Source organism: Cupressus sempervirens, chromosome 10 (genome assembly GCF_028749045.1).
Source record: "Cupressus sempervirens isolate cs-2001-9-10 chromosome 10, ASM2874904v1, whole genome shotgun sequence".
Taxonomy (NCBI): Eukaryota; Viridiplantae; Streptophyta; class Pinopsida; order Cupressales; family Cupressaceae; genus Cupressus; species Cupressus sempervirens.
In genome coordinates, this window is record NC_143127.1 from 271,560,331 (window position 1) to 271,575,592 (window position 15,262).

Consider the following 15,262-nt stretch of genomic DNA (forward strand, 5'->3'; position numbering starts at 1 on the left):
GATTGAGGGTTTATTTTGCTAATGAAAAAAATATGGGAGTTGTCGAAAGAAATCTAGAACAGCTACGATCACTGAACTAAAGAACCTGTGTGTGTTTTAAGCATTTACTATCTCCTGATCTCAATTTTAAGAATTATGAAATACGTTATTATTTCTTTATTTGCTATTCTTGTTGACTGATTACATTGATCACAATAAAAAAAAAAATGTAGTAGTTGTTGAATGAGGATCCTTCTTCCTTCGCTTCTTCCTGCCGGTTCTCACAAATTTGGTCACTTGCTTCCTGATATTTGGGCTTTCTGCCCCCACTTAAAAACCTTCAATGGCTTTGGAAATCTCCCATTTCTCTATTAATCCAGCTTTATTCGGTTACAGAAGCACTCTGGCTTTTCAGGCATCCACAATATATGTGCTGTGAAGAAACTGATATCCGAAATAGTGGAAGCAGAGGAAGGCTCAACCATGGTGATGCTCTCTGGCACATAATTCTTCATAAACAGAACGAGAGAGCACAGAAGGGTTAATGTTGTATTTAGGGCAAAGACTTTGAAAGGTACTACAAACCTGTAAGTTGAATGCTTCGATTCTTACAACTGGCTAGTGCCTATGTCACTGTGGTGGACTTGGATTGAATGTGATTGCATATTATCGAAAGCCATAAAATGCCAATGCCATCTACTCCTATTAAGAAGTGTATTCTCAAGAACTCGCTTTCACAAGGGAAAAATATCCACTCTTACATTACTCCCAGGCGATTTGCATATGCTACAGGCAAAACATTTCATCATAAGCTTATTGACATGTATGCCGAGTGCGGAACACTGAAGAACGCCCGTAAAGTGTTTGATTACATGCAAGATAGAAATAGCTTCTCATGGCATGCGATGATTGCAGCGTACAAAAGACATGGATTTCCTCACGAAGTAGTCACGCTGTTTCACCATATGCAACGAACAGGATTCCAACCCGATCGATTTACATTTGCCAGCGTAATCCCAGCATGTGCCAATATAGGAGCTTTGGAACAGGGTATAAGTATCCATAAAAGTATAATGGATAGAGGAATTTTATCAGATGTTGTAGTTGCAACTGCCCTGGTAAACATGTATGCCAAGTGTGGAAGCATAGATAAGGCACGTAAATTGTTTGACGAAATGCCTCAAAGAGATGTCTTCTCGTGGACTGCGATGATTGCAGGTTATGCACAGAATGGATTTGATGAAAAGGCTTTAGCAACTTTCAAGCAAATGAAATTGGCAGGCGTAAAGCCAGACAGCATAACCTTTGCGAGTATCCTTCCCGCCTGTGCCAAAATGAAAGATTTGGAGCAGGGTATGGACATCCATCGACACTTAAGTGATGGTGGAGTTTTGACAGATGTAGCTACAACTGCTCTAGTGGATATGTATGCAAAATGTGGTAGTGTAGACAAGGCACGTGAACTGTTTGACAGATTGCCTATGAAAGATGTCTTTTCGTGGACTGCGATGATTGCAGGCTACGCACAAAATAGATTTGTTGAAAAGGCTCTAGAAACTTTTAAGCAAATGGGATTGGCAGGTGTAAAGCCAAATTCCACAACTTTCGCTACGGTACTACCAGCCTGTGCCAAAATGGGAGCTTTGGAACAGGGTATAGGTATGCATCAGAGGATAATGGAAAGGAGTTTTTTGTCAGATATAAAAGTAGCAAATGCTCTGGTAGACATGTATGCAAAGTGTGGAAGCATAGAGAAGGCACGTGAAGTGTTTGAGAAAATGCCTCAAAGAGATGCCATTTCATGGAATGCTATGATAGCAGGATATGCGTATAATGGATTTGTTGAAAAAGCTTTAGAAACTTTCAAGCAAATGCTATATTCAGGTGTAAAGCCAAATTCCACAACCTTTGCAAGTGTACTGACTGCCTGTGCCAAAATGGGAGATTTGGAACAGGGTATGGGCATTCATCAAGGCATAATGGGAACGGGATTTTTGTCAGATATTGTAGTTGAAAATGCTCTGATAGACATGTATGCAAAATGCGGAAGCATGGATAAGGCAGGCGAACTCTTTGACAAAATGTCTCAAAGAGATGTTTTTTCGTGGACTGCGATGATTGCTGGCTATACACAAAACGGATTTTTTGAAAAGGCTTTAGAAACATTCAAGCAAATGAGATTGGCAGGAGTTAAGCCAAATTTTGCAACCTTTGCCAGTGTCCTCCCTGCATGTGCCAAAATGGGAGCCCTGGAACAGGGCATACACATTCATCAAAGCATAATGGAAGGTGGACTTTTGTCAGATATTATACTTGGAAATGCTCTGGTAGACATGTATGCAAAATGTGGAAGCATTGACAAGGCATGCGAATTGTTTCACCAAATGCCTCGAAAAAATGTGGCATCATGGAATGCCATTATTGCAGGTTATGCACAAAATGGATTTTGCGAGGATGCTCTTAAAATCTTTCAATTAATAAAGAAATCCGGAACATATCCTGACATTGTAAGCTTTGTTTGCGTTCTACATGCATGCAGTCACGCAGGTTTGGTAGATGAGGGCTGTACATACTTCAATCACATGAGTAGCCATTATTGCATTACACCTAGAATTGATCATTATGTGTGCATGGTTGATCTTCTTGCTCGTGCTGGCTATCTTGAGAATACTCTAAACTTTATCATTAAGATGCCTGTTAAACCTGTGGCAGATGTATGGTTGTGCTTCCTTGGTGGCTGTAGATCACATATGAATATAGGCCTAGGGGTATTTACAGCGACAATCCTTTTTGATTTGGATCCCGAAAATACTGCGACTTATGTTCTTCTCTCGAACGTCTATGCAGAAATGGGCAGGTGGGATGATGTTTACATGGTAAGGCGATTGATGAAAGATAGAGGAATTAAAAAGATACCTGGATGTAGTTGGGTTGAAGGCCGGAAAATGATACACTCTTTTGGTATAGGAGAGAGATCACATCCACGGACGCAGGAGATCTATGTAAAGTTGGAGAAATTGGTTTCAAAGATGAAGGCAACCGCGTCATTAAGCCAAGAGGCTTCTTACGGTGGCAGCAAACTTCAATGGAAAGAAATGGGCTTTTTGAATAAATTTGAGGCCTGTCAACTGAGGTGGCAACAATAAGTAATCTGTAGAGAAAGTGTAAGAGTTAGCTGAATAGTGGAAGACAAATCTACGTGCAGTTACCATATGAAATTATTTTGAACATGAAAAAACTATAGCATTTAATATGTGTTAATCCAGTTACCAGGAAAGAATCGTACACTTATAAAAACACAATATGGTGAGATCTATCGGCAAATCAAATATAGAAGCGTTCCAGACGTATGGAAGTGGAATATGTATGTGTTTCATCTGCTATTTCACTTACGCTATACTTTTTCAAGGCAACAGAATATCTACATGCCCTACACGGTGTTGGTGTGTTAGCTCATATTATAGCTGTTGCTGTTAAAATCAGGTGTTCTGTACCGACTTGTAATTATCATTATTTTACACCCATAATAATGTTGATATCTACTACACCCATAATAATGTTGATATCTATTCTTCTAAAACATGAATTGGCTGCAGGTCCGTGGAGAAAGTTTGCTAGATCAATTACTCCATAACTGCATTTGTGACTATGTAGATGACCTGGGGATGTGAATGAAACAGAGAATGAAAGGGAGAGAAAACGGAGCCAGAGCATTCTTCCTTTGAAGTGGTGAAGAGGTAGATTAAGTTCTACCCTGATCTCAGCCAACTGCACAGGATTTGTCATCATGCAAATGTGGCCATGCTATTAAGGTTAGCGATTGAAATCTTGCATTTTCAAGATCCGCTGTTGTCTATTACATTGTGAAGGACATTGATTTTTAAATCTTTGGTTGACCTTTAATCAGGTGAAGTGCCACATTGGTGCGAAGGCACAGGCTTAATCAATGCCATTGACACCGTCCAGCTGTGCAGACTTCAAATGGGAAAGGGTAGGGGAAGAGACCTAGTAGCTGCCAGGGGTCTAATGGTTGCGAGGGTTTCATGATAGATACCTCTCAATTACTGTTTTTAAAAAGTTCCCCAAAATGATAACACATGTACTAATAGCCGATCACACATGTACAAATAGTTGATCATTTTAAAGCTTTCTTCGCTGCTAATTGGTCCATTTGTGCCAAAAGTACCGTTTTATTGAGTGAGCAGCTATTAGGGGGTGAACATAACGAGTATTGGGCAAGTGTTTCAAAATTGCACTTTTTTACCACTTCACACTCTACTGACTCCATAGAGATCTGTAAATGCTCAAATGCTGAAACCTTAGCCTTAAGCTCTTGAGTCACCTATGGAGTATACCAAAAAAATCGGCATAATTTGACTTACAGTTTAGGAGATCTAGGTGTACGCGAAGCTAGCCTAGACGGCTACTGGGTCTCTTCCCCTAGTACTAAAATTACATACTGAAGAATTTAAGCTAGCTAGCAAAAAAACAGTACTTTTAGGTGACAATTGCTTATCTTTAGCCCTCAATTCACTTCATATTATTTTCTTCTGTTTAATGTCAGCTGATATAACTTGGATAAATTTAATTCTTGATTCTCATATGATATTAATTTCATTTATGCTCAAAATTGGTCTTGATTCTCATATGATATTAATTTCATTTATGCTCAAAATTGGCTGTACAATTATTCTAGTCTTGTACAATGTTGAGCCCTGTGATGTCCATAATTGAAAATATCCTTTGTTGATGCATTTGAAGAGCATGAAAGGAAAATAAGATATATACTTCAGAAAAGCTCCAAGACTGGAAGAATGCACTCCACTACGTTTCATTTCATTTTGTCAGTGAGCACCATCCATTCTGTCCCTTTTCTCATCCATTATGAAATACCATGTACTCACTTTGTTCTAATTATATCTCAGAATCGTTTTGTGGGCAAGGTTTTTCTTTTTTGTTTGGGGTTTGATCTGTGTTAAAATTCTATAAGCTTTGGGAAAGTTTTCCTTTAATCAAATTATTATTCTTTTAAAGATTTGTAATAAATGCATTATTTTTTCCTTCATCTTAATATACTTTTGGCTACCTCTTATTTCTTTTCTTTGCTCTCCCTTACATTGAAGCTCTCTTAAACTTTTTGCTAATAATAAACTAAAATATCTATATTTTGAAAAATAAATAAAATAATTCAAGAGATACCATTTTCTAGAAAACTATATATTTTTAAAGTAAAAAAAAAAAATATCTTCTAGAAAATGATTTCTCTCAGCTTATTTTTTACTTGTATTTTTCATAACATAGGTATGCGAGTTTAGATTCAATAACATTTACTTGATGATCTTCATGATGTGGAAGAGGGAAAATATCATAGTAAAAAATTGACAATTGCATCAAATACAAACCCTACAACAACTATTTTGGAGTTGTTAAGAACACTCAGGTACGTGCCAGTTGCCACACTTTTAACTCCATGATTGTTGCAAGAGAAACTGTTATGAGATGCAAGCTGATTCCATCATTTTAAAAATGGAGAATGTTCTTGTGTAGATTATTTATCACTACATGAAGCATTCTGAAAGATAGGTTGGCACTATAATGATGTGTCATAGCAGAGCTGAAATAAAATGAGGGAACCAGGTTCTATTTTCACTTTTTGGAGAGTTTCTTTTTCTTGTGTTTTGAGATTAGCAATCTAAACTATATTGTTGGTTTTGTAAAATTGAATGCATACAATGCTATGCATATATTTGTTTGTATACCCAGTATGGTATCTATCAAATAGCCATTTAATGACAATGTGGAAGCTTTATTCAATTGTTTTCATGAAACCGACAAATCTATGAAATGAAAAACCCTGTGAAGGTGGAGAAAGGGTTAGAAGAACACTTGTGTAAATTGAAATATTGACCGACGGGAAATGGGACAGGAGTTCTCACAATTATCCTCGCCGTTTTGTATAGTTTTTATGTTTTGATTGAATCATGCTCTAATTATGTTATGGCAATTACTTGAGATTAAATTATGCATTCCAGATTCAGGATGTAATTAGATAAATATGTAGATTTTGTCTCGTTTCTCACTAGATCTATTTATATTGTTTAACGTCTTTTTGAGGTTAGATAGTCAATGGATTTCTGATTTTTTTTCCATTTAATTTGATTTCAATCTGTTTGGCCATTAATAAAACCAAATACTATGATTTACATGCGAAGTCGAAATTAAAAATTATGCACGGGACTTGGAAATCTCTACAATAAAGTTAATAGATAACATTTGAATGTGTAAGAATTTGTCTTAGTGCAAAATTCACCCAAGAACTAAGAACTCAAACACAAGCACAACTGTAGACCAGAAAGAGAGAGCATGATTAGAATGACGATATATTCATTCAATATGCTTTTGAGAGTACACTAGGAGTGCCTGTATATAAAGGCTTTTGAGATACATCTAGAATGCCTCAGAGTTAGCTACATGACGAGTCATACAACCAGACACATGTCCACCAGATATGGGTTATCCTCCATTAAATATGCAAGTAAGTGCAATGATGAGAGGATAAGCCTACAAGGGTGTAACATGCAGATCAGTGTTGTAGAGACCATGTGCTAAAATAGAGTTGTGTACTTCTATGTTGTTAACATGACAACTCAAAAAGGTGCACAAACTTCTAAGTGTCTCACAAAATATAATAAAATAATGCATTAACCTAAGTAAACTTAAGTAAGTGTAAATAGTAAATACGTATTTACACCAACACCCCCCCTTAAGTGCAACTAAGGGGAATGCCCTTAAGCTTACAAAAACTAGAATGAAATGCATGATGGGTCCTGGCTATTAGGCCATGTTAGGTACCCATGTACATAATGAAATGCAATCTCTCATAAAGCGGAGAAAGAGGGAAAACCTCATGGGAAAAACCCTCCCCCAAAAAGAGAGATAAAAAGGGATGCATGGATGGATGAAGTAATCAAAACCCCCCCATTACAACATACATCCAGTATATACAAAAGTGAAGCATGAGAAGAACAAGACCTCATAAGAGGAAAAAGTCTCCCCCATAAGAAATAAGAGGAAGAGAGACAAGGTAGTCCCCCCCCCATATGAAGAATGCCTGCCAGTAAAAGCAGCTCCAAGGTAGAAGCTGGTCCAAGAGTGCAACATGACGTTCCTCCCCTTTGGAAGAAATAACAACAAAAGTGCAATCCTAAAGATGTATGGTGGCCTTGAAACCTGCTCAAGTATCCCTGTGATGATGCTGATGTTCGCCCCTTCCAACTGTGCTGAAAAGAACAAATGCAGATTTGGCAAGGATGTCTGTTGAACCTATTCCAATGAACCATATGTCTCCTCAACTAACAAAGAAACCTCCGACATTTGCTGTTCATAAGGATCCACAATCACGCCAACCTGTGAAGATTGATCATGTAGAGAATGGACATGAGGGTCAGAGTGAGCCCTCACAACAACTGTAGAAGGATCATCGACATCAATGAGAAGATGTAAGTCCTCAAGGCTGTCTCCCAAGTCTGTGGTGTGTGACTCCACTAACAAACCTGCAATGTTTGCCATGTAGTCATCTATTGAAGTTGGAGCTGGAAGACAATATGTACCCCATTGTGCTGGACCTTTCACTGTGGCAATGTATGCATGTGGACTAGACTGATGATGTGACCTCTCATTGCAACTATCGATAGAACCCCACGTGTCTGAATCTGTTGAAGCACTATCGCTGGTGTCATTATCAGCTTCCACTATGTATGAAGTGTGGAGAGGATTAGAGGATAAGATGGGTGAACTTTCCCTAAAGTGAACATCCTTCTCCACAAAGATCTCATGAGTCTTTGGATCCATAAGTCTATAAGCCTTCACATTGTCTTCATATCTAATGAAAGTACAAGGTCTAGGTGCTAGTGCCTTGCAACCATTGGAAGATAGGTTTGCCTATGCTGGACAACCGAAGACTCTGAAATGACTCACAATTGGTTTTCTGCTGCACCATGCCTCAAAAGGAGTCTTCTCATCTAAGGTGTTATGAGGAGACTTGTTAAGTATGTGAGTAGCACTGCTTATGGCTTCAACTTCAAGTGCAGGATCAAGAGACTTGGCTCTAATCATGCAACTTGCCATGGTCTTAAGAGTCCTAATCCTTAGGGCTACAACATTTGTCTTGTGCAGACTGAATGTTGGTGGATTCTGAAGATCAATTCCCTCATGTCTGCAAAAAGTCTCTAAGTCTTCTGTCCACATATCTGTTCTCATTGTCCACCCGTAGAACCTTGATGGTTTTCTTGGATTTGTGTTCAACATGAGTCTTAAAGGCTTGAAGCTTATGAAGCACTTCACTCTTGTGATGAAGGAAGTAGACCCATGTGAATCGTGAAAAGTCATCAACAAAAGTAAGGATGTAGTGGCCTTGGCTGACTAAAGTCACTAAAAAGGGTCCTGCTAATACCATATGAACCAATTGAAGAACAACTGGTGCTCGTGAAGACTTTCCTTTATCATACTTCTCCTCAAGATGCATATCCACTGAACATGATGAACACTCACACTTAGAAAAGTTGATGTTAGGTAGACCTTTGACCATGTGTTTAAAGCAAAGTTACTGAAGATGGCGGAAGGCAAGATGCCCAAACCACTCATGCCATAAAGTGATTTGTGAAGTAGAGTGAGTCAACAAGGCTTGAGAAGGAGACTTAGGCACAAAGTGGGAGAAGGAATAAAGCCTCTTGTCATGATTGACTTTCCCCACTACAACCAATGAATCATCTCGAAGACTTTGCACCATCACTGAATCGGGAAGGAACTCAACTTTATGACCATCTTTGAGGTGAGTGATTTGGTAAATTGATAGGAGATTGGAGCTAAGGTTTGGAATGTAGAGAACATCTTTGAATTCCCCATTGTCCATTTTCACATGTCCTTTCCCTTCAACTTCCATTTTGGTATCATCTCCCACGAAGATGTGTGATACTTTTGACTTCTTCAATGAAGAAAAGTCTTCCTTTGAAGAACCCATATGATAGGAGGCACATGAGTCAAGTATCCATTCCAAAGAAGAACTTGTGTTTGCCATAAGTGCTTTCCCTTTACCCTTTGAAGAGGTTGGAGTTGAATCCTTGGAAGTACTTGGACTTGAATTTTGTTCTTCCTGAGTAGGTTTTCCAACTCATCAATTCTTTTTGTCTTGCAATGATGCTCATCATGATTTGGCTTTTTGCAATATGCACAAAAAAGTTTGTCCTTTTCATTACTTCCCTTCTTGTTGGAAGATGAATTACCTTGCTGTGAGGAGGATTGTTGTGTCTCAGATTGTGATTTTTGCTTCCACTGCTTCTTGTTGTTGTTGTTAGAACTTTTCCTTCCTTGACTTGATTGGTGCTCATCACTAGCCACCAAGGCTTTGGTCTTTGATGTCGTGAGAAGTCCTAAATCCATCAAGTGAGATTGTTCAACATCTCTGCAAATGCATCAAATGAAGGCTTCTGGTAAGCAGTTCTCATGGTCAACCTGTGAGAATTAAAACTCGAAACAAAGGAAGCATACTTTGAAGGTAGCCTCTTCAGGATGTGATGAATAAACTTGTCATGATCCTTCATGGGATTTTCACAATCTTTAAGTAGTGCCCTATACTCATTGGCTTTGTTGATGTAATCCTGAATTGTGTCAAAGTTCTTTGGATCCAAGAGAAGCTGATCGTCCTCAATCTGAAATCCCTTTTCTTCATCCACCTTACCATACAATGATTCAAGTTTGTCCCATGCAAGTTTGGATTTCTTGAAACTGGCAATGTGAAATAAGAGATCTCTATGTACACAACTCCATATAATTCCTAAACCTTGTTGGTCTTGTTTTTTCCATTCAATGAGTTCTTTAGCATTAGTAGGTTTAGTAATTGTACCATCAACATAAAGATTGTAACCTTTTTCCATTAATCTACTCCATGCAATATCTTTCCATGTAGAATAATTGCATGAAGTTAGAGGTGGACATTTAAATGAACCCATGATGTAGAAATGAAAAGAGCACAAAAGAGAGACACAAGAATACAGTACAACCCCCCTCCCCCCTTTTTACTCAATCAAAAGACCCCCCCAAAAAAGATGCTTTTGACACTTTATATGTAGTGCGTGTACAATAGGCCACTTGTCAAAAAGTACAAAGTGGACTTCTGATTTTGCTTTTTACAATTGCCTTTTGAGGCCCAAATTTGTCACTAGGCACTGTAGCTCAGATATACAACAATTCTAAAAAGTAATCACAGCTTTACAATGTAGAAAAAGCCCTAGTTCTAAAAGTGAGATTTTTGTCCACACAACCCTAGAATCTAACTACAGATCTGGAAAGTAGATGAAAAATAATGCACTTAGAAAAAAATAGATCTTGAAAAGGTGACTAAATGAGGCCATACGAAGTGTTTGAAGTTGCAAAATGTAGGATTAAGCAGGTACAACCGCCAAAAAATGTAATTTCTAAAAAATCCTTGCACCAAAACCAGAAAACAACACCACCACTGGAAAGTTCAGAAAATTCTAGCCAATTTCAAAAAAAAGCGTATCTAAATTGGAGTCCAGATGACCAAGTTATGGGCTCGCAAAGTCAGGCTACCAAATCAAAAGGCAATCTGGAGAGGGGTCTAGTAGGAAAATTGCTAGCTTAAATTTGGTGGTCAAATGACCATCACTATAGTTCAAAAGTGCCTGGGAATGACGGTCAGACGACCATCTAATTTTTTTTTTGTGAAATGCTAACATCAACAAAATATTAGCACCCCAGGGTGATGTGGCAATACAGAAATCCAATGTGGTGTACGAATTGACACGTTTTGTATAGCTGGTGACATGGCACAGTATGACGAGGTCCAAGTGGAGGATGACGTGGAGCATCTACGTTGCGTGTGTAGGTGACTGGGCGTGAAAAATGAGGTTGAGGTGGCAGGATAGGTCTACTTACGTGTCCTTGTTCGATTCCATATGGGTTGGAAACTGTTCACCGCATGCCTGGAGGTGACATCCATATGTCTGCACAATAGGATGCCTGACAGTTGAAAAGTGTGCACAGTCACTGGAACCCTTCGCAGTAGCGCCGATTTTAGAAAAGTGACTGTTGAAGTTCTTTTTGTAGCGATGTCAGAATCAGAATATGTTGTGCCATCGATGGGAATATCCATCAAGAAAACTTTAGTCCCAAATTTGTGGGATTACAGTTTGTGGACTGTTTAAAAAGGAAAGCCCGCAGGGCTTGTAATAAAAGGCCGTTGGTGGGATAAGGGTTCTAGCCGAGGTGTATTTGTAGCCGAAAATGTGAAGTTCGATGAGTATAACAGTTCACTGAAATATACTGTGATGCTTGCCAAAAATGGAAGGTGCTTGCAAGGGTAAAAAATTGGAATATTCTATGCTATACGAAAATATTCACCTGTGCAAAGCCAAGATCTGATAGCCCAATATTTTCAAAAAAATTTCTTTGCTACCTGCTCGAAGGGTAATTTTTTTTCCGAAAATAGAAATTTGAAATAATTGTAGAGATTAAATTAAAATACCGGATTTGAATTAAAAAATTTCAGATCTAAAGATCATACCCGTGTTGCAAATTGGGGCCTCCAGGTGCTGATTTGCAAAATTTTTTGCCTCACGGTCAACTTTGGCCTAGGGTAGCCAAGTTTATAGTCAATCTTCACCAAATCAGTGTTCCAGACGCAATGGCAAGGTCAGATCTGACTCTAGACACTCCCAATTTCTGTAGTACTTCGAATTTAGGCCGAGGTGTTGAAGCAACAATGGTCTCGAACGACTATGTGAAGAGAAAATCTCCAAGCTCTGATATCATGTAAGAATTTTCCTTAGGAAAAAATTCACCTAGGAACTAAGAACTCAAACACAAGCACAACTGTAGACCAGAAAGAGAGAGTATGATTAGAATGACGATATATTCATTCAATATGCCTTTAAGAGTACACTAGGAGTGCCTGTATATAAAAGCCTCTGAGATACATCTAGAATTTCTTAGAATCAGCTACATTATAAGTCATACAATCAAGCACATGTCCACTAGATATGGGTTATCCTCCATTAAGCATGGAAGTAAGTGTGATGATGATAGGATAAGCCTACAAGGGTGTAACATGCAAATCAGTCTTGTAGACACCATGCGCTAAAATAGAGTTGCGTACTTCTATGTTGTCAACATGACAACTCACAAGGTGCGCAAACTCCTAAGTATCTCACAAAATAAAATAATAAAATAATGCACTAACCTAAGTAAACTTAAGTAAGTGTAAATAGTAAATACGTATTTACATCAACAGAATGCAATAATCTAATAAAAAACATTTGTATGCAACAAATTTGAAATGAGAAGTGGAAGGGGGAGAGATGGATCTAGCATTTTGGGAGGTAAGGGAGTTGCAAAGGGTGATATTGAGGATGGCAATGTCTATCCAGCTGACATAATGGTTGTGATTAGAGGTTTATTTGTAAATTCATAATTATATTAAAATTACAAACAACTGTCTTATGTTTTTAAATTATTAATATAAAGCAAATAAACAACTATTCTATCAGTTGGATAGTTGTTCTAGTTGAGGAAGAGAATTTGGATGATGAGGACAATGGTTTGGTTGAGCTTCTTATGACCTTTCTATGTTGGGGCTCTTTGACTAAGCCTATTCTTTAACATGTGGTTGAACACACAATTTTCCCTTCAACACTTGAGTCTTCTGAGAAGTTTCTAGATTTGCCGTGTGTTGCAGGCATTGTGTTTGATTTCTTGAATTCGAGGATGTTGTGGTGGACGATGTTGAGGGGGTTTGTGAGGGGGCTACATGGTCCTGGAGTTATTTCCTTTCTCTTCCCTTTATTATGGCCTTTGTAGTCGGTGGGACATTGACTACTTTGGCATCCCAACTTTACTGATTGGTTACCTTGTTTGGGGTTTTCTTTTGTTTTTGTTGAGCTCTCTCTTTAGTTCTTTCTAGGAATGTGGTGTTTTTGCTCTAGTTTTCTATGGGGGCTACTTGTGTTGTGGTTGCATTGTATTTTTGAGCCCAGTTGGTGGCTACCGGTGCTTAGGGTTCTTGTTGGATGTCATTCGAATTGCTTCCATAATAATGGTGTTAGATCTTTGAAGCAGTGTTTTGGTGATGTTAATGGAAGTGTATGGTTAACCCTTACTTTCATTATAGTCTGTGGGAGATAGTCATGGTGGTTTTCAAGCTAGTTTGGTTTGATCTCAATTTGGTTGTGGTTGACTCTTTTCTTGATGTGGACCATTTGTTTCTCTCTTGTTGGAAATGTATCCATCTAAATTTGATTACCTTGATCTTGTCTATGTCAGGTTTAGATTTTTATTTTTGGTTAGAGGTCTCTTCTGATGTGTTGGAAGAAAAGTTTTGCTTGATGTTTGTTGAGGGGGCTCTTATTCCAATTCCTACTAGTAGGAGCCTTTATTGCTTCTATTGTGTCCTCTTTGGTTTTGTCTCCCATTACTATAGAGTGTTCTCCTATAGATGTAATATTTTGTAGAGTGTTCTCCTACATATTTAATATTCCAGATTGGCGCAAGAGTTGGATATTGGTTTTGGAGGTGAACAATGGAGTTGATGCAAATTGGGTCCATACACAAATCTAAGTACCAAGTGGGTTAGTTCATACATAGAGGGGAGTCACCCTATATGGTGATGGAGATGAGCAATATGTATAGGGTATATGAGTTGGTTGTATGGTAAGGGGAATAGCTAACTATATGGATGTAAATTGATTACCATATGTTGAGGATAGAGTACAAGGTAAGCGCATTGTCTTTGGCGTATGGTAAGAGTAGGCAATTGTAAGGTATATTGGAGGACGAATGATGATTGCCAAGGGGTCATATAGGTATGGATGGAGTGGTATAGATAAAGATGAGAGGCGATGTAAGGGTTGTCAGAGGGAATATGCCAACAATATGCAAGAAATGTTTCCGTACGAACAATGTAAGGTGGATGGTGCACAAAGTGTGAGAAATTAAAGTGACATGTGTGAGAAGTATGGTGGAGGGAGGAAATAACTAGGTATGGAGATAAAATGATCATGCCAAATAGTAATACAATGACATATATCCAACCAATGAATATATGTGAATGCCAATGATACATACAACTTGCCAAGCAATTAGACCAAATCAAACATAGGCAATGTATCCCAATTTATATTTGCAGACAAGGATGACACTCCAAATGAGCCAGATTTGAAGCAAGTAGTATAGAGGACAAAATAGGGTGAAGGTTGAAGCCCACCAAAATTGAGAGAGCCAAGTAGGGAAGATCTTGCAATTTTGAATGGTGAGATGAGTGGAACTCCAATGGAATTCACAATACAAATAAAATAAACCAAATCACATGCCTAAAATAATGTACAAGATGGCCTTATAAAGGGCTTTAGGGAAGCTTCTCGAAGGATTACAAAAATGTTGATAGGCCAATAAGTTACAACAACATAAAATAAATAGTGGGCCCGAGAGATAAAATCATTGATTGTTGATTGCATAACCAAAAATTATTATTTAATTATATTGGGGGCATCACAGTCCTTTTGGCTCAAAAATTTCTTGCTCTCAAGCAATTGCAAACATGGATGCTCCAGAATTTTCTTGCCTTCCCAAGTGGCATCCTTAATCAAAAGATCCTTCCATCGCACAAGAAACTCCTTAATGGTGTAGGACTTGAGCCTCTTCTCCTAGACATCTGCGATCTCAACTAGCTCTAGAATTAATTTCTCCTCTTCATCAATGGGAGGCAATTCCTTTGACAGTATGAGATGCTATCCAATAGCCTTCTTTAGACATGACACGTGAAAGACATTGTGGATTCGACATCCCTCAGGAAGCTCCAATTCATAGGATACTTCTCCTACCCTTTGAATCACTCTGTACAACCCATAGAAGTGTAGTTTTAACTTCTCCTTACTAGACAACTTCAGGGAGGATTGTCTATATGGTTTGAAGTTGAAGGTATGCTGGATCATCATCCTCAAAATTTTTTTTCTACCCGGTGTCACTCAACATACATCTAATGTTGATTTTGACCCCTCTGTAATTTTTCCTTTAGAGATTTCATGATATCAACTCTCCTGTATCTAGTCTTTAGCCCTCAGCGTATGACTATCGCCCTATGCCAGATCCATGAACGATGAAGGTTTGTAGCCATACAATAGCTTGAAGGGTGCCATGCCTTTTGACATATGATAGGTAGTATTGTAACAATGCTCACCCAAATGCAACCAACTGACCCATGCCTTCTACTGGG

General features: G+C 38.4%; 1 protein-coding gene across 1 annotated transcript in view; it reads left to right on the top strand.

The window, feature by feature from the left end:
• The window catches only part of LOC149533697 (uncharacterized), a 38,292-nt gene extending 33,683 nt beyond the window's left edge, over nucleotides 1–4,609 (top strand). The window contains exons 8-11 of the mRNA XM_089805902.1: nucleotides 501–566; nucleotides 656–3,462; nucleotides 3,576–3,791; nucleotides 3,887–4,609. Of these exons, the coding sequence (XP_089662028.1) occupies nucleotides 501–566; nucleotides 656–3,125 (2,536 nt within the window). The 3' untranslated portion in view covers nucleotides 3,126–3,462; nucleotides 3,576–3,791; nucleotides 3,887–4,609. The remainder of the gene's footprint in view (nucleotides 1–500; nucleotides 567–655; nucleotides 3,463–3,575; nucleotides 3,792–3,886) is intronic.
• The last annotated feature ends 10,653 nt before the right edge of the window (nucleotides 4,610–15,262 follow it).